The sequence below is a fragment of the Pezoporus occidentalis genome, unplaced genomic scaffold (genome assembly GCF_034315485.1).
Source record: "Pezoporus occidentalis ecotype Australia unplaced genomic scaffold, CSIRO_AGI_Poc_V1 ctg93, whole genome shotgun sequence".
Classification (NCBI taxonomy): domain Eukaryota; kingdom Metazoa; phylum Chordata; class Aves; order Psittaciformes; family Psittacidae; genus Pezoporus; species Pezoporus occidentalis.
In genome coordinates this window covers 3788447-3808354 of record NW_026916294.1, presented here as the reverse complement: position 1 = coordinate 3808354, position 19908 = coordinate 3788447, and the positions used below count along the sequence as shown (strand labels likewise).

At 42.7% G+C, this 19908-nt stretch overlaps 1 protein-coding gene and 1 long non-coding RNA gene across 2 annotated transcripts in view; both read left to right on the top strand.

The window, feature by feature from the left end:
- The window catches only part of TMEM63A (transmembrane protein 63A), a 31083-nt gene extending 20206 nt beyond the window's left edge, over positions 1–10877 (top strand). Inside the window, exons 16-23 of the mRNA XM_062606021.1 lie at positions 1385–1471; positions 2116–2178; positions 3082–3244; positions 4340–4445; positions 5958–6125; positions 8653–8768; positions 9112–9174; positions 9776–10877. Of these exons, the coding sequence (XP_062462005.1) occupies positions 1385–1471; positions 2116–2178; positions 3082–3244; positions 4340–4445; positions 5958–6125; positions 8653–8768; positions 9112–9174; positions 9776–9946 (937 nt within the window). The 3' untranslated portion in view covers positions 9947–10877. The remainder of the gene's footprint in view (positions 1–1384; positions 1472–2115; positions 2179–3081; positions 3245–4339; positions 4446–5957; positions 6126–8652; positions 8769–9111; positions 9175–9775) is intronic.
- A 487-nt stretch (positions 10878–11364) lies between these two features.
- Positions 11365–19908, top strand: part of LOC134157274 (uncharacterized) — an 18570-nt gene continuing 10026 nt past the window's right edge. Inside the window, exons 1-2 of the long non-coding RNA XR_009962251.1 lie at positions 11365–12871; positions 18708–18842. This is a non-coding gene — a long non-coding RNA (uncharacterized LOC134157274). The remainder of the gene's footprint in view (positions 12872–18707; positions 18843–19908) is intronic.

Sequence of the window (19908 nt, the reverse complement as noted above, 5' to 3'; positions counted from 1 at the left end):
AGGCTGAGAACATCGCAGAACCCCAGAGTCCCATCTCAACAGGAAGTGCTCCAACTGCTCATGCTACTTACAGAAAGGGCATCCATCTGTTTGTTATTTTTGTGTGGAAAAAGATGGTCTGAGCTTAACTCTTGATACACAACTTGGATGCTGTTGGATATTGGTAGTGGTGATAAGAGATCTATGGGACCAAGGGCCAGCAGATTTTCAGGTATGACTGCAGAGATGTCCAGCACATTGACATGCTGCGTTGACAGATTATCTGAACTCAGCCTAGCTTGGTTTGGCGCTCCAGATTTCATCCCCAGTTTACCTGCAGTTACATAAAAGCCTGATGCTGCACACTGAAACCCAGCTTCACTCAATCTTCTTCCACAATCCCTGCAGCCAGTTTTTGTTTTTGTTTTTTTTTTTATATTCTAAGAACAATTTTGTTTTTTTTACTTCTGAATTACTTGCATCATTCCCTTGTAAGCCATCATATCCAGAATGTACTGTTTATTCATCAATGTTGTATGCTTTTCATCACCTTTTTATTTTTTTGGTGCTTGCAGTAAGCACATGAACTTTGAGCCCTTCTCAATCAGCTGAAATAGTTTTCTGAAGTCTAGTTATCACAGATCTGATTTCAAGCCTCAGTATAGTTACACTGATCTGTCCCACAGTGCCCAAGGGCTTCGTGATCCTGTAATCATAGAGTAAATACCTCAAGTTGGAAGGGACCCACAAGGATCATCGAGTCCATAATAAGACCCTGTGGTTTTAATGCCCTGTGAGATACCACCTTTAACAGTCAAGAGTTGTTTGTAGCAGTCACTGCACTTTTCTGGCTCCAGCATTCACTAGATAGATGTTCCTGCTACTGTAGGGGAGGGATCTAGCATTAGTAGTGTCATGTTGTTCCCGAAGACTTGACCCTTGGTAAGGACAGTCAAGTAGCTTGTCTCAGTGTCAAGTTTCTTGGCACCGGTACCCTTTTCAAACGGCCTGATCCCTCTTGGCATAACACTTGAAGAACTGTTTACAAGCTCTTGTGAGATGTGAGTGTCATTGGATGAGAGACCAGGCAAGATTGTCACAAATCCTCCTGCTTGTGGTGCAGACCTGTAATGGTGCTAATCCAGGGTCTGCATTAATGTTCAGAAATATCTCCTTTGCCTAAGAAGATACTGAGAACCTTTTCGGTCCAAATTAGTGAATATCTGAAAGATATTATCAAATATTAATATCTTTCGATATTTGTTTTGGGAGTATCTTGTAGCAATGTGATATGGTTGGGGAAGCTGGAAGTCTGATGAGTACTGACATTCCCCAGGCAAGATCCTTCATGTGTGGAAGTCTTTCATATGAGTTTCTTACTCAATAACTTTTTTTATGTTGGTAGATCTGCAGAGAACAGAATAATGATGCATAAAGTCTACATATTTTTGATCTTCATGGTACTGATTCTGCCCTCCCTTGGTCTGACCAGGTAAAGAATCATAGTTCAGTGTTGCAGTGTTTGAGTATTTTTGTTGCATGCAATAACTTACTTCTGGTTTCTAGTTGCTAGTTAAGGTATAGTTGATGTACCCCCACTCCCTCCAGTTTGTATGGTTATGTTGTCATTACACATTAGATTTCAGTGTTCACCTTTCATGTGAGGACCTCCTAGCCCTTATCGTTTACAAAGGCTGACTTTTTCTTTTAACAGAGAAATTTAAGACCTTGTAATATCAGTGACTAATTGAAAGTCACCCAAACTCCCTATCATAGTGAGAACCCAGTTTCCTGCCTGTGTCTTATACTTCAGTTGTAGCTGTCCTTTTCTTTCTACCTTTATAGTATTTGACTGTTTCCTTGGCTGACCGGGTAACATGTGTTTGATCCCTCTGTATAATAGTTACTAAAAATGAATCATTAAAACTTCAGTGTGAAGTAGACATTTCTGTTTGATTCTGTATCTTTTTTTCCTATTTATGACTACTAGTTATTGCGATAAAGCTAAAGTAGTGGTCAAATTATTTGATTAAATTCTCTATCCACTCTCCTGATCTGAGCTACTTAAAAAGAGAAGCAGTTTTACACAGTACTGAGCTGTTGGAGACTGAATTACATTAAGCATCTTTCTTTCAGCCTGGATTTCTTTTTCCGTTGGCTGTTTGACAGAGAATCATCTGATTCTGCAGTTAGGCTGGAGTAAGTATTAACAACTCTTTGCTAAAGGAGTACTTAGGACTTTTTTCTTTCCTGTTGACTAACCTTGATTAGTGTATATTAAAATTTGCTTGGGGTTGGTGCCCTGTGGGTTGGTGGTGAGCTTCTGAATGGGGCGGGGAGAATGCAAGTGATTTTGCTCTGAAGAAATCCATACTTTTTTTTCCTGCTAGCTAATGCATGCAGTCATTCAATAAAGAGACAGTTATTTTCCCCAAACCTCACAAATTTTATAGAAGAAAGGACAGGATGATATGGGGTAGGTGAGTGGGGACCAGAAAATGTGCTGAGATTGAAGCATATCATGGGCAAGGGGATCTTTCCAAGGATTCCAGTGAGACCAAATTGCTGCAGCAGTTCTCATTCTGAAATCCATTGACTCTTTGTTTTTAAGTAACATGAATGTTTTCACATCAGCCTTGTGAAGTTGCAGTTATTGGTTATTACAAGCTCTTGTGACTGTGGCTGGAGGGAAAGAATAGAATGCTATTATTGGGACATAGGTTTCCAAATGTTTCAAAATCAGTAGCAAGAATACAATTAGGAGTTACTCAGCTAGGAGACAATTATTCTGTTGCAGTCTTACTGTGTCTCAGGTTGCAGACATCAAATGATGCTCTTGTCTGCTATCAGGCCACCCATCAGACTGCTGTATCTTTTCATAAAGAGTTTATTCCTCATCCAAACTGCAGCTCAGCCGGGCTTGTACAGTGTACTCCACTTAGTGCACTCATAGCCATGTAGTACCCTTTTTCAACTAAATTATCAGGAGTCTTCTAGCCACTTCTAATCATAAGAGATTTCCAAAGGCAATAGGGCTCCATTGCCTATATGTTATATTTACTTGTCTGCTTTCCAGTCAGTGTCTGGTGTCTTTCCTTGCAGATGTGTCTTTCTGCCTGACCAGGGAGCCTTCTTTGTGAACTATGTGATAGCCTCTGCTTTTGTTGGCAATGGGATGGAGCTACTTCGCCTGCCTGGCCTCATCCTTTACACCATACGCATGATAATGGCCAAGTCCACAGCAGAAAGGAAAAACATTAAACAGGTATTAGAGCACCTCCTTAGCAAGAGGCAGTTAAATGACTGATCCTTATCAGAAGTAGTGGGAGCCTCCATCCTTCACACCATTAACTGCCATCTCCTGTCGTTTTGGGGTTGGTTTTTTGGTCTTTGTTCACTCAGCCATGACAAGTTCATATTCCCTTCATTTGCAGCACAGATAATGAGGGGGTATTTATTCAAGTCAGAGATGGGCAATAATCAAATGCCAAGCTCTGAACTTCAGGTATTATTCTCTTCATAGCTCCAAGTCGGAGTTTTATGATTTGGATTTTATAGGAGAATTATGATAATTATTTTAGAGTCTCAACTTCAGGGGGGATTGAAATTCCAACCTGTCTGTAGTTAGTTCCTTCTGTCAAGCTGCAGACATGTGTAACTTGCACTAATCTGAACATACACCTATCGAAATGCACACTTACTTTCTGTGTTCCATTTTAAGTGGTGCAGTTCCACTTGCAGATGGTGTGTTGTCTTGCAAATTGAAATCAGAGGTGTTAAAATGGGAATTTAAGCCTGTCTACAGCTGCCCGTGTTCTTCTTTTTATGGGTGGGTGGGTTCCATTTTTAAAAGATGCTTTTAGGTATTCACTTCTGTTAACTGTTGTGTATTACCCCTTGCTGTGGTTGAAATTACTTACATTGCTCTCCTCATCACAAGAGGAAGAAGTGGGAATACTGACTGCATCAAAGCTTTGATACCTTTGACTTTCCTGGGAAAGCCAACACAAGGAACAGTACAGATTCAGTAGAATCTGCAGCAAGATGGAGGTTCTGAGTTTGGCATGATTATTTTCTGCCTTGTGCTTTGAAGCAGTTGCTTCTGGTAGATGAGAACAGATTCCCTGAGGAATTACTTTAAGGCTATGAAAGAAGCAGTGTATTTTTTGTAAGTAGGATGCTTAAAATGCAGAATACTTCATTGCTGTAATTACATCATTTATTCCTCTGGGGGAAATCACTGATCTCTCATGGGGAGAGATTAAGAGAAGGTGAATTGTTGTGTTAGTGAATCTGTTCTGAACTCCTGACACATTGATAGATGACATGAGAGTTTTGAGTGTTTTGTTTTTGTTCCTAGCAACAAGCGTTTGAATACGAATTTGGAGCAATGTATGCCTGGATGTTGTGTGTGTTCACTGTCATCATGGCCTATAGCATTACGTGTCCCATCATTGTCCCGTTTGGTAAGTTTTCCAGTGAGCTGTGGGCGCTGTGAGAGCAAGATGGGAGCATGCGGGAGGTCTGGAAGGCCCAGTACTGTGTGCTTATTCCACAATTATTATTAGCAAAAATGCTAATATTCCAACTTTCTTTCTTGGGGGAAAAAACAGGGCAGAAGCTGGTGACTGATGTAGCTCTTGTACTGCTTTAGAAGTTGAAAGTCTGTTAGATTATTTTATTTCTCAGGTTTGAGCTTATTGGCTCTGGTGGTGCTTTTTAATAGTTAGACATAAGAATTTAAGTCAGTTTGGGAATGAGAGAATTGTCTTTATCTCTGGGTTCTTGAGGGCTGGGAGAAGCAAGCTGCAAGAGAATACCCAGCCCAGAAGTCCACCTTAAGGAGCCAAACTTGACTTGAGACATTCTGATCCCCAGATCCTTTTGGCATGTTTGAAATGAGTTTTGTCCTGAAGTTGGAATGATGTGTGTAAAACGAATCAGGTCACTAGGAGATAAGGGCATGTGGATGGAATACAGCTGCTCTGTGGTGTAGATGCAGCTTGCAGTCCTACAGGGCCCTGAGAAGGTCTCCAGATCTGAGGCACAGACCTCCTTTTTCTATTTCGCTTGGTTTATCTCTGTCCCATGAACAAAACGTAACATTTCTGCCCTAAGTTGTCCATTGACTTGGCTACTTTCTTCTTCCTGTATAGCCACTAAATGCTGTGTGGGTGTGCAGGAAATTTAGCAATCTGTCTACAACTCATGGACAGTTGTCCATCTTTAGTGACTGTGACATGATCTACATCTTATTGCATCTTTTATTCACAGAGATTCTGGACTGTCATAAGAATTATGTATAAGGAATCATTTCAGCAGCTACAGATATTTCCACTCTGAAAACCCATTTATCAGGCATAAGTAGTACTGCAACCATTTTATAGAGTTGGTATTTTCCCTTTCTAATCCCAAAGTGCAGTTGTAAATATCCGAATGTGTTGCTGCACACCAGAGCTATTGCAATTCGTAGGTGTCACAGCAGAAACTGGCTTTCTTTTAGGATAAGAAATAGCTGACTTGAAATCCAGTCATGAATCTGTTGAAAGCTAAGGGGAGACGTGAAGCCACTGTTAGACCTCTCTTGCTTACCAGTGCGGTGGTGGAGGAGTTACCAAGTCTTCCCTACTGGTTTGGCCTCATGTGCCAGGCTTAGGAAGAAGCTCTGGGTCCTCTCTGGGAGGACAAGTAGAGCCACAGAGAAGTATGTGGAGAGGAGGAGAGATGGGGAGACCCTGGGGGTCTTGGGCTGGGGATGCAACAACCTCAGGAGCAGGATGCCATCATGCAGCTGTACCCCACTCAGCTGTGTCTGCCATTGGTATCTAGATTTCAGTCACTTGATTAGTGACTGACATCTAGACCTCACTCCTCCAGTAGTGAGGTTCTTAGCAAGTCTTCTTTTACCAAGTCTTCTGCTGCTTTTTATCAAGTCTTCTTTCACAGCCTCTCCTTGGCTCTCCTTTTTTTCCTTCCAGGTTTAATATACATACTCCTGAAGCACATGGTTGACCGTTACAACCTTTACTATGCATATCTGCCTGCCAAGCTGGAGAAGAAGATGCACTTTGCAGCTGTGAATCAGGCCCTTGCGGCTCCGATTCTCTGCCTTTTCTGGCTCTATTTTTTCTCCTTTTTGCGGCTAGGTAAGTATTACCTGTTCCCATGCAAAAGCTGCTCCCAGCTTGCCAACTTACCTGAATGATGTGTGAAGTTTCAGAGGCTTTGTGGGCTTTTCTTCTTCTTTCCCTAAATGGGAAGTCATAGTGGTTACCCGTGGCACAGAATTATCCAACATTTGCGGCTTACAAAAGCTTGTATAAGATACTCTGATAGAGGCAGCTGATAATGTCCACTCCAGACTGTTAGCATGGAGCTTTATATTTCTTCATTTTACCAGAGATCATGTGTTCCCTAAATCTGGAGAGTTTGATTTGGCCATTTGGGCTATAAAGTGACAGTAAAAAAACCCAACCCCAAATCAATTCAGAATTAGCTGTTTCTAGTAAGATGGGCTCTATTTTCACTACCTGCATTGATGTGGTCTGTGCATAAGTTTAATTTGCCTGGGTGAGTTGGCTACTGCCTCTGTGGTACAGCTGGCATTAGAAAAAACCTTAAAACACTAAAATTTTGGGTAGATCTATGCTCTCCATCAGCCATTAAGCTTCACATAGCAGACTGCAGTGAGATGGTGACTCTCCTCCCCATATTGTAACATAAAAACCATGTTTTGTGTGTAATTTATTGTAAAAATAGGGATGTTCTGTATCTTGCAAACACGTGGCATTGATAATATTGGCTGTGGTGCACTAGTAGCTTTGACATCAGAAAAGGTAGGTGATAGCTTTTGGCTTTTTATCCATGAAACAGGAAGGAAGCATTTAGCAAGGAACAGGGATGCCAGTGATGCTGGGAGGAGTTGGGTTTCCCTTCTTGGGAAGGAGGCCCTTGCTGTCCAGCTGGATTTTCCTCTTTGCTTTCTCAGCAGTGATGACAAATGATTGACTGTGCATTGTGTTTTGCTAGCATACCAGTAGTGAAATAGTAATGTTGGCAGACTCTTCTCTAACGTTAGAGATAGCTCCCTGTGGAGGTAAGAGGCCCTCAAAACTGTTGCTTCAGGCTGTCCTTGGGTTTAAGCAGATGTCCCCGTATTACTTGTATATTTGAGAGCTTGTTTTTTCCCCTTGCTTTGAGAGATGTCTTTGTAACCAGGAAGACCAACAAATAAATAAAATAACAGCAAAATTGCTAGAGCATGCTTTAGAAAAATCATCTCAAACACACAGCAGTTGATGTGCCTCTTTAATTGTTACAAAGGAAATCCTGATATAGTGAAAAATAAATCTATATTATACTGGGCTTTTTTGTTTTGCATCTGTGGTAAAACCATCATCTGTGATGGACCTTAGTAATGGAAAATACAGTCTGGATTACTGGTCAGTATAGAGGATCCTGTTTTCAGGATGTTGCTCAATGATTTGTCACTGCATAGGGCAGTCTAGCCAAATAGTATGAGTCTGAGGGGTAGGAACCTGAGATTTTGATTTCATAGCCATTGATTTCACTGCTGCTTCTTGTGCCAAAGCAAAAGAAGGAAGGGAAAGAGTGCTCTGCTTCCTAATCTGCAAAATAAATCAGTTGTGGTGTGTAAGGCTTGATTGCTTAGTCACTGATTTTGTATGATTTGCCTGGTGTGGACATTTCAGTCTGGTTGCAGAGTACAGTGATAATACTGTTCTCATTCATTAATGTTTTATCAACCACACACATGCAGTCCTCACCCTGAAAGAAAACCCTACCTTTCAGCTTAGTTCATGTTTACTCAATTTCTTCTCATGCTCCTTTTCCTTGGATTTTTCCCAGTACATCCCTATTTTATCACAGTGTCCTACACAGACAAAGCTGCTGAAGTTGAAGGCTTAGTAGCGCTAAATTATTTTGTATAGGTACTAAAGACTTGTTTCCCCTCCTTTTCCCCCATTTCCTGCCCATATTTTATGATAGCATCACACTATTGACTGCTTTCCAGCCTGTAATCATCACCTGTATTCTGCAATTCTACAGGCTTGTTATCCCTCATGTCTACATTTCGTATTTCATTACGAATTGTAGTTATTTCATAGAATCACAGAACAGTTTGGGTTGGGAGGGACCTTAAAGCTCATCCAGTTCCAACCCCTGCCACAGGCAGGGACACCTTCCACTAGATCAGGTTGCTCCAAGCTCCATCCAGCCTGGCCTTGAACACTGCCAGGGATGGGGCAGCCACAGCTTCTCTGGGCACCCTGTGCCAGTGCCTCACCACCCTCACAGGGAAGAATTTCTTCCTAATGTCTGATCTAAATCTCCCCTTATTTACATTTTCTAAATACAATTTCATCTTTTCCTCTTCCACCCCCCAAGGTAAATATTTCCTATCCTTTGGGTTACTTGCAAGCCATCCAGTTTGGTGCCATCGTAATAATTAATAAACGGACTCTGTGTGACATTTCACAGGTCAATAGACTGAGGAAGGAGAAGAGCTGCTCTGAGTCTTGTTTCTAGTTCAAGTATTGCAGCCACCTTTCCTCGCCTCTAAAAATGGGGAGGCTGAAGTTCTGTTTGTTGGGTTTAGTTTGTTTTTTTTGCCATGTGTTTTTATATTGTATTTTCTGGATATTTTTCTAGGCTTTAAAGCACCTACAACCATGTTTACCTTCCTAGTTGTCAACATCACAATCGCCATTTGCTTGGCTTATACTTGTTTTGGCTGTTTCAAGTACCTGAGCCCACTGAATTACAAGGTAAGTGATGGATACCCAACATCTTTCAGCATCTGCCTATGTGCTTGGTGTAGCACCAGCTATTCCTGCTGGATGCTTTCTGCCTTCTCACCAGCGATGTATTCATAAAGGTTCATTCCAGTAAGACGGCAAAGAGGGCTGATAGTAGAGGTAGGCTGCTAGGCACAGTGTTAGCAGGAACTGAATTTGGGGGGGGGAAGAACAGTATGGAAGAAGTATGCAAGAGGATGAGAAGAGAGTTCTGTCTGTGCAGGTTTTGGGGCTCTTACCATCTCCGTATATTGCTTTGACTTACTAACTTGATACTGCCTCCCTTCCTTTCCCCACCTATTACTGGTTACAGGTAGAAGACACACAAGGTGAAAGAGGAAACGACACAGATGTACCAACCATCACCACATCTTCTGTAAGAAGTTAAGAGTTACTAATACTCTCTTACACTTCCTAGAAAAACTGTATTTCTCACCCTGCTAACCAGAGAGCTTGTGTAGGATGTATTAATCTGAATGGACTGTGGGACTTTCCTTGTGGGACCAGAGAGTTCTGCAGCTGAGCTCCTTGACTGCTCCCAGGTGGTGTTCCAGAAGTACCCTTGGGTATGTGTTTGGAGTAGCTGAGACAATACTTTAAGCAGCTCTGTATGCTATGTTCTGGGCCTTACATGAGGCAGATCCTTACATCTGCACATCTGCCAAAAGCAGTCAGTTGCCACAGCTTTGTGACTTTGGAAGTTGTGACGTGCATCATGTCTTATCTGCCAAGTCACTAAAAAGGATGCAAGGCTCAAGAGGCCTTTGTGCAACAGTCTGCAAGTACAGGTGAGAGTTGCATCAGGAAGCCTCTGTTAGGGTGAAAAAGGCCTTATGTGTAAAGGGAAAGAATGGAAAATGGATGAAGAGTTGCAAGGGGAAAAATTATCCAGGGTGAATATCCCAACATTAATCTGGGGAGAATTATCCCAACAACATTTGAGCGACTAGTAAAATCCTTATTGCTTGTCATTTCAGATGTACGTGCCCCAAGTCTTGCATCCTCATCCTACGGAAAGAACGGTGCTCGCCCATAAGGAGCAGCAGTCGTATGGCACCATGGACAACACTTCCTCACAGGCAGAAGGAATCATGAGCTATTCCGCTGGACCTGTAGTTACAGAGCAGGCAACGAGAAGTTCGGTTTGAATGCCAAGGACTAACACAAGGTGGAGCAGTTGGTCCAGGTTTAGGAGAACCGATTCTCACCGTCTGCTAAGTATTCTGTTTTATTGGCATACTCCTGCCTGCTGAAGAGGTTCAGAAATAATTCCTTGTGCGGTCTGCAGCTGTGCTTGGAGATTAAAAAGCAGATGCCTCGGGGCTGATTGTTTTCCAGGCTGTCTGTGCACATTGGGAAACAAACCTGTTGAACACGGGGATGCTCATCCTCAGGGACTTCACTTACGCTATCTCATCACTTGCCTTATGAAGATAACTTATGCTGCGTATAAATAATTGGTCACCAAAGCAAATGCAGCTGTAATTTATTTATTCAAAATAATTATTGCTTTAAAAGAAAAAAGTATTTATAAACCTCCTGGGATGCATTAAGTCCTCAGGCAGTGTCACTGTTGATGAAAATGATGTTTGCATGGGTATGAGGATGGTGTGTGGGAGTCTCTCATCACCCAAAGTAGTCAGTGTAGACTTGACCATGTTACTCTTTTTCCTTAAAAGAGATGAGGGAGTTACTCAGTGTGCACTGGGTGGGTTACTGTGCACTCGGGTACTACAGGTACCAAAGCAAAGAGACTGGTGTGGAGATGGGAATGCTTTATGTGATACTAGTTTTATATATTTTTGGAGGGTCTTTACATTGTTAGTTTCTGTTCACTCTTTTTAAGGGCCTTTCACAGTGAAAGTTCACCTGCCAACAATAAAGGATGTAATAATTTTACCTTTCTTTTAATCTTGGGTCGAAATGACAGAACTCTGGGATTTTTCTATAGTGCCAACTATATGAGCTGCAAGATACTAAGATTTTAAATTATGCAGTAGGTGCTGGTTTACTCCGAAGTACATAGTGTCAAAGTGCAACTAATAATCCTGAAGCAATAAAACACTGAGTTCAGAGGAATTTCAGGCTGAAATTTGTGTTTTCTTTGTGTATTGAAACAGTTCTGCTGCTGCCTGCCTCACAGTGTGCTGTGTCATGAACTCTTCATAAGGGCACTGTCATAAGGCTCAGAATGACAGTGTGTCCCATGAGAGGTTTGAATCCTTTCGGGTTTCTCCTGGGGATACATCTTGGTGACCTTTGGGAAGGAGAAGGTTTTGTCGTCATCCCCCAAGCGCTCTCATTGCCTGCTCATTGTTAAACCCTTAGCTCCCGAACTTGACCTTTTCTAGCATGCCTGTAAAGCAACAACATCTTGAGGTGGGAGTAAAACCTGTGCCATAAATAAGTGTGTGCAGATGTTCAGTGTCTTGCAGGACTGCCTCCAGCTTCCTGAGACCAGCACCTTGGATGAATGCTGAGCAGGAGATCTGCCCTGCTGCAAGAAGGACCTTGCAGAGCTTCAAAACCCTGCTGAAAAGCCCATCCTGTTAGTGGAAGGTACACGTGCTGCTTAAAAGGCCTTGTCTATTTGTGGGGGGACATGGATTTATGTCGGCTTCTTTATGTTATCACTTCAGTGTGGCAGTTTAGTGAGGGGGTTGCATGTGTTTTGATTTCAGCAACTGTGGTGTCATTAGAGGTGGTTTGTACACTGAACATTGAGGGGGATTTATTGATCATGGTATGACTAGAGGTGGTTTGTACCCTGGGTACAAACTGCTGCTTAAGATTGATACTCAAACCAAGAAGAAATTAAAACAACCAGCTCCACATTTTTCACTTGTCTCTGGGTCTCTCATACAGATGTGAGGATGGAAGGAGGAGACAGAGCCTGTTGCATTAATTAGATCAGAAGCCTGTGATTGTTCTAACGCATTTCTAGCTCAGTACCCATCTGACACAGGTGACTGCAGAAGCAGTGGACGTTATGTGTATACTAATTGAGGAATCAAATGACTCCGTTCCCTGTAAACTTGACCTGTTCACAGCACTGGCTCTGCAGGATTTTTGTGCTCTGTGGTATAACTTGTTGTTTTGAACAAGTGACTGTTGATATTCACTGTGAGGTTCTATCTGTCATAGCAAGGAAAAAACTCTTTTGCTCGCTGGATTTCCTTTTTCGTGCTTGGAAGGCTGCTGAACCTTGGTAATGAAGCTCCTTGTAACCAGCACAGGTTTGGTACAGACAAGGCCAGCTCTTCTGTGAACTTGAATAAACCCACCTCCAGTCGTGCTAACATGCTTCAGGTGTAGAGCATGCTTCTTGCTAAATAGCCACTGGTGGTATTTGAGGAACCAGACCATGTGTCTGATGGAGAAACCACCTGTATATTTCACTTGTCATGTACAAGTGAACAACCCATTCTCATTTGCCACTGTTCTTTGTTGCAGTTAGTGTATAGAAATGCCTGTGGTACTTGGACATGCACTAGTTAGAGTAAAGGCTAGAATCACCTATTAGTGAATTATCACAAGATCTCCATGTATAACAGCACACAGATTAGAGGCTGGTTTATTAGCTTTGCTAAGTTGTGCTTGCTGCCCTACAATCTTTTGGGTTTCTCTGAGATGTGGAAGTAATTAGGAACTGCACTGGCTCTAGTTCATTCCTTCTTGCTGGTGGATGTCTCAGAGGATAAAATTAGATCAGCAGGAGAAACTCCTTGCATTCCTTGCTGAGCCTTACAGAGAAGCTGAGGGATGGAAGCCTTAACAAATGTGGATATTGGCTGTGCTGTATTTGACATACTTAAAGCTATTGCACATTCTTTACTGTTCTTTTTATAAATCTTCTGGCAGGAAGCCTGAGCAAATGGCCCAGCTGGAGTTACTGATTGTAGCTCCCAGAAGCCATATTTGTTGAGATCCAGTGCCTGCTGCTTGCCTTGCATTGCTCAGTTGGAACAACTCCCCCCCATTTCACTCCTTGCTCAGTCCTTACTTGTTTTCTGGCAGCCTCGACCAGCAGTGCTCCTGTGGAATGGGAATCTGGACAAGGCCATTAAGCACAAGTAAGCCCTACTCTGTGGTCTGTGGTGAGGTTCTCTGTGACACAACTGAAGGGCCAGCTCTGAAAAGCTGAAGAACAGAGCTCATTTGATATTGTGCATTTTGGTACACACTGCAAAGATCTTTCTTCACTATAGCTGATTTTCTTCTATAGCAAAGAGAGTGCTATATTGTATGCTGAGTCCCAAAATAACCTTTGGCTTGTTTGGATACATCCAGCTCTGTGCTAGTTAGAGCTTATTCTATATGCATGCCCAGTCTGGTTCACCTCCAACCCTATTACATCCTCAACACCCAAATGATTGCGGTTTCTCGTTTGCATTAGGTGCACACGTTCATGCTCTGTTTTCCTTTGGGCTTTTCCCATGCCCTGAGCCAAAAGTAGATCTCTGTGCTGGCTAAGGTTTTAAATGCTTCAGCACAGCATTTGACCATGTTCTGTTTCTTTACAGAAATACAGTTCCCAGCTCTGCTTATTGACACATCCTAGAAGCACAACTAGAAGCTTCCTCATATATGATCCACAGATAGTCCATTTATTAGCATTTGAAGCCTTGTGTGTTTCTCAGGAAGGTGGGATTGTGCTAGAAGCAGGGGACCACAGAGCTGTTTTCCTGGCTCTTAGCAAAAGTGAGGTGAGAGGCACAGGGAGAGCTTGGGAGGAGGGGTCTCACAAGCAGAAGTCCATCAAGTACAGAGAAAAGACACACTTTATTGCTCTAAACTGCAAAAAATACAAGGGAATACACACTTTTAACTTCAAATGATGGGCAGGGTCATAACTTTCAAAGAGGACATGGCTTAACTTCTTAAAGTGGTCTTGCAAATTCCTTCTCTCTCTAATCTAGACAAGGCATCTCAAATGGTTCTGCATGTCACCTGTCTGTAACAGCTGTGAGTGCCTGTTTCAGATAGTTCAGAGGTACAGAAGTTGTTCTTTCTTTCTGAGGACAGCTGTCTGACAGATCAAAACAAAGGAAATCACAAAGTGGAGAGACTTGAGACTGGGTCACTATAACAGAACATTCTTCCCTTTCATTTTTTGGTTCTTGGGTTAATTCCTGGCTCTTGCTTTGTTTCTGATGTTCCATTGGTTAGGCCATAGCATCTCGGCTGCAGCAAGTGCAGCTTCCCAACTGTTTTGTGGTCAGACACAGAGCTCCTGGGTTATCTTCACTTGTTCTTTGTCAGCAGTCTGTAAGCATTTGTTGCTTGGAGAGAAAGGGTATTAAGATCAGCCGTCTTTGTTGCATGTACCATAAGTACCTTTCTGTTCCTTTGATGAATTGACAAATGTGGTCCCATGAATTCACTGCTGTAGCATATGAAGGTGCTTTTCCATACTCAGTGTGCCCCTATTACTAATCTCTTCCAACCAGGAGCCTGCAGTCCCCATTACTGGGGGACTGCAGGCTCCTGGTTGAAAGCAAATGTTGTTGCTTTCCTAGAGGAGGATTTGTTCCCTGCTGAAGCCGTTTGTTTCCTGCCTTCCTAGGTGAGTTCCAGTGTAACATGCATCTGATCTTCTCCCTTTTGAATGGATTGGAAGTCCCACCTCAAGACCAGTGTTTATGGATAGTGGAAAGTAATAATTCTGTGTTTTAAGTAAGAATTTCACTAACTTAAAACTAAACAAATCTCCAGCTTCATTTCTGGATGGAGTTCCCTTTCCACTAAAGTTCTAGTTTGGAAATGTCTACTGGTACAATGTTTGTGGTCTTCAGCAGTCTAGAGCTTCATTCCATTTTATCATTCCCCTGAGATGTGAGAGATACATGGTACATGCAGTATAATACGGATATGATAGTGTCATTTTAGGGCCTTTATACACTTCATCTTCCAGAGTGTCACAGGAAGATCTGGTTGGAAGGTCTGATGTCCTTGAATGCTCTGTACCAGGTCTGTGCATGATATTCAGGTGGGAATGGGTGGGACTGGAAATAGCCAAGAAGAAGAGAGGGTGAATTTTCATGTCTGCTGCTATATTTAGTGGTTAGTTAAATGCTGGTTAATAGTTAATGGAGACACTTACCAAAAGTGATGTTTCAAATAAAAGAGTTCTAGAACTCTAGTGTGCGATATGTCCACATATCACATGTGGATATCACTCTAATGTGTGCTATCTCCTAAATAAAACAGGAGCCAGAACTTGTTGCTGTCTCTTACCATTAGTGCTGTGTGGTTGTGAACCTTCAGTTTTCATGTAGTGCTGCAAAAAGGTGAAGGTTTGTGATGGAAATTAGTGACTGTTTTTGAAAGGCATCTCTCTGCTGTGCATCTTAGCCGTTTATTAACATAAAAAGAGCTGCATTGCAGGAAGACTGAGAGCAGAGGGAATGTGAGATAGATGTATTTTTGTACACAGCTCGCCTCCCTTCTGCATGAATCTTTCATGCATTTAGTGGTGTTTTATACGTGGCTTTTCAGATCAATTAGCTTTATTACAGCCTGCTCTCCTGAAGTGGAAAGCATCAAGTTGCTTCTTTCAGTTGAAGATGTTCCATGTCAAAACTTAGTTTGAATTCTATATAATTTTTCCCTAAGTAGTATTATCAGTATTTTTTCCCCTCCATCTATAGACACAGAGAAATAAAACCAGCAGCTCTCTCCACAGAGAGAAATGGAGAAGGAAATAATATGAAGAATTGCTAAGTACCATAATTTGGTTGCAGGCATTGAATTCTTTTATGACAGGGTTCTAGCTTTATAGAATGGAGTAGGGTTTTCTTCTTATTCCTTTACATTTGACATCTGTAACTTAAAAATTGATCCTAAAATAGGAATAATTCATTCCCTTCTATGACCAGAAGTCAGAATCTGTTGGGAAGGGCAAAAATTGAGGAATAAATCAGTTGTGCACTTTTAACAGGAATCATTTAAACCATTATTTCTGCTATTTATCTTCAAAAGAGAAAAGACACAGTGGTGAAGTTGAGAGAATTGTAGCATCCTTAGTTCCCTTGAGGCTGTACGAGGTTTTCTAGAACTCAAGAGATACACGTGTATTTACGTACAAACCCACCCCAACAATGCAGGCTTGGTTGCAAAAGAGCTTAAGAGCTGCTGGGAAATAAAGCTGCTCTTAACACTTCCCTCCATGTGGGGAAGCTGAAAGGTTAGTAGGCGCACTCTGAGCGGAGATGAGATCCTACGAAGGAGCATGGCTCTAGTCCCAAAGTGAGTGAGTGGGACTGCTTGGGCTCAGTTGGAGCTCAGGAAATCACACTGAGCAAGGGATGCTATACAGACATAGTGGGAAGAATGTTGGCTGGGTTAAGATGTTCCTCTCTGCAGAGGAAAATGGTGACATCTGTCACTTACCTGAAGTCCTTGGGGTGGGACATACCCACACACTCCTGTGTAGTGGATAACTAGGAATGAAGCAACGGTTGGTGGGCTCTGTTAGGAAGGAAGGAAGCCCCTGTCAGCAGGAGAGGCACAAGCTGGTTTCCCATTGGATGCAGATACCAGTGGGGGGCAAGTCAGGGACTGGGAGGAACCTCAGAGCAGAGGGTGCAGTTTCTCTTTTCACCTCCAGGGCCTGGCCCTCCTTTGGCCCAGAGCAGATGGAACAAGGGGCAGAAGGCTTTGCAAACAGGGTGCTGGACCCCTTGCAGCTGCTGGGATGGGAAGCACAGGCAATGCGGAGAGCCATCTTGCACCTCTTTTGTGCTGTTAAAACAGTCGTTGAGTCAGTCTTCACATACAATTCAGTTTGTTCTGTTGGTATCTTTTGTTGTATTGGTTGTTGAGTTTTGTCTTTCTGTGTTTCTGTTCTTTTCTCTGCACTGTACTCCCTTTGCGCTGATCATCTGCAGTGGTTTGAACCATTGCTACAAAGGGGATTATCTTCCATTTAAGAAGCTGGAAAGTCATCACTTAAATCTCATTTATCGTTCCTATCCTCAGAACTGCAGACATTCACTTATTAAACACAGGCAAGAGCCTGAGCATCCTTAATGTCTTCAAATCCAATCAGGAAGGTATTTTGAAGACTGACGTTTGGACTACATCTTGCAAGGGGAAAGAGCTGTCACTCAGTACAGATCTGTTCATAAATACTGCTCTCCAGAAGACAACTGACAATTGTAATGGGGCTAATTCTTCTAGCAGCATTGCCATAACACCATCAGGGCTGTCTGGCACTGCACAGGGTATTTCTTTCATGAAAGAAAACTAATCCTAAGCAAGACGGTTTTAGTGTGAGTTATGTTACTTAAAGTGCTATTACAGCAAGTAAAACAAGTGGCATCATTTCTCAGTGTGTTAAAATAAGCTACCCTGAAATCAATATGGATTTATTCCTTGTCTCTTCCCACTGTATCCAGAAGGCTCCTTCCATGCCTCATTCAGACAAAAACGTATCTTCATCTAATGCATATTATGTATTGCACCTGCTGTAAAACAGAACTGCCCCCAAGCAGTGCCAGCTGACTCAGTGGTGATGAGTGGTGCCCTTGCAGATCTAGATCTAACTCTATACTTAACAGATTCTATTTTTCACTGAATGATGGCTTAACTTCCTTTTTCATATGAAAGTGTGATTTCTAGTCATATTTTTTCATTCATAATCTGAGTAATGCCTGACTATTTTGTTTCATGTACATAAAGTCTTGTCGTTTGGTTGTACAAGATGTCCATGGGCTACACAGAACAGCTTAGATTTCACAGACTTTATGGTTTGTAGTTTAAAAATCAGAAGTCAAATTCATTTTAGCTGGGCTGTATGAGATGATGATGACCTTACTGGTGTTTTTCCATGCCAGAAACAGATACTTACCCAAGTACTTCAGTTGGGAAGGCCAGGGAGGACAGGAGGAGGAAGGATGGGAGCAGAGTGTAAGTTCTGGTTATTTCCAGTGGCATCTCCATGGTTCTGAACTGCTTATTCAGCCTCCTCATGGGCTGTAACTAATTACAAAGCAGGATTTAGGTCAGCTACTTCTGATTCTGGTGCGGGATAAATGCATGTTTTGGAGCAACTTAGGGAAGAGCAGTTTCTTTGAGCAGAGACTTTCAGGCAGCTTTGGTCTGGAAATAGAGACTTCACCATGAAATGGCTCTGGGGCAAAACAAAATGTTTTGAGCATCAAACCACCACTGCGTTCTCCTGAAGGCTGAAGCTACTATTCCAAAGGAGCAGCTCAGCCAGCCCAACAGCAGTGCATTTGGCCTTGTTAGAGAAGACTTGCTGTCCGAATGGCAGGTACTCAGGTGGCTCACTTTGGTAAGAACAAGTAGAATAGAGCAGAGTCCCTTCTTCCTGATGATTACTACTGCAATAATCTGATATGCAGTTACTTGCTAACAGAAATGGTAAAAATTTCTGATTATCTGACTTCTACACTGCTCATGGTAGTACTGGAGCTAACAGTTTGGACGTGCTCCAAGTGCTGGAGTGTATCAGAAGTGAGTCTGGATTCACTCAGGATGGCTACCAGTCCAAATCTTGGGCTCATGGGGGAGTTGTTCCTTGCAGGAGGAGATGCAGATGCCATGGTTAGCCTGCAAACACTTCATTAGCACTAAAGCTAGCACTGCAGGCAGTGGGATTGGGTGCCTTTTGCTAAAAGCAGGTGATTACTTTGAACAAGGGGAAGGGAAGTGACAGCAGATTTTACAGCTGGCCCATGGCCAGCTTTATGCTCTTTCACATTGTCATAGCATTTCACTCAATCTTTGTATCTTTAAGTGTAGATAAGTAGGTGCTGAACAACAGCTGCTGTTAGCTGTGGGCTTAAGGTTTGAGAAGTGTGACATGAGAATAACCTCTGCTATAGAACAGGTGTCTCATCATAATTTTTAAGCTTCTAGGTCCAGATTTTTTCTCTCTTTCAGACAGCAGCTGATCAAACCCATGTTTGTGTTGGGTTTCGTGCCTCAGTGCCTGTCTTTTATCCTCAGTAGAACTGATAATGTGGACAGCTCCATGTTTGGTAGGCTGAAGGGTGCTGACCTGGCATGCAGAGCAGGGTGAGGATGTGCTCCTTTACTGCCTCTGTTCATTATCATTGTCTTGGATTGCTGAGCGCCGAGAGGTGTATTTAAAAATAGAAAGGTGGTTGTGTTCTGTCCAGTTTCACTGGTGCCTGAGCCTTGATGAGCTGCTGTAATGTATCATCACAAAACAGAGCCCTGATGTTCCTCCTTTCATTGAGACTGGGCCCCTTCAAGCAGGTCTGCTCCAGAAGGGAGAGGGGAAAATGCTTCAAGCCTTCTACGAACATCTGAAAAACTGTTTGGCACAGATAATGTAGCAAACTGTCTTCCCCCAACTCGATCTGTGCTGTGACTGAGCAGTCCCTGTGCCCGTGCTGGCTTCTGTTGGTGTATGGCAGTGCTCCCCAGCACCACAGCAGATGTCCGCCTGTGTACTGAAGATGAGAGAGGATGAGCTCTAGCTCTCAAACATAAGGCCACACTGGGGACAGAAGTAAGGCAAAAGCAAGGGGCCAGAGATCAGCCTGGTACAAGGAGCAGAGTGGTTGGTGCCAGTGAACAGCTGCTGTTGTCAGAGGTGAGCTGATTCCTCTTGAATAAGCAATGTTTTTCAACATACTGGACCTAAAACAAGTGTGGGGATGGTTTTCTCTGAGAAGAGCCTGTTTTAGGTGAAGTGAATCATTATGTATTTTATTCCTGTCTGTACCACACAGTATTTTGCAAATGAGAACACAAATTGTGACTAATGAAAGCATTCAGAAGTAAACGTGGAATTAGTGCTCACGTGGAATAACTGCTAACGTGGAAGTAGTTAGCTATCCTACAGAACTCAAGTACAGCTTGAAGGACTGAGGCAGCAGAAGCTGCTGTGCCTTCCTTTGCTGGTGCCCAGGGGCAGAAGCACAGGAGGCAGAGAGGAAAGGGGGCTGGAGGTCCCAGGCTCTGCTCAGAAACATCTGGGCTGGGTTGCCACCCATCTGCCCAAGTGATTTTCTATCATTGGGCATCAGGTGGCTTTTAGCACCAAGATTCAAACGTGCCAGCAGGAACATTGACTTGCCTTCTGTGAAGCAAGCCCCGTGGTATTCTTGAGCAT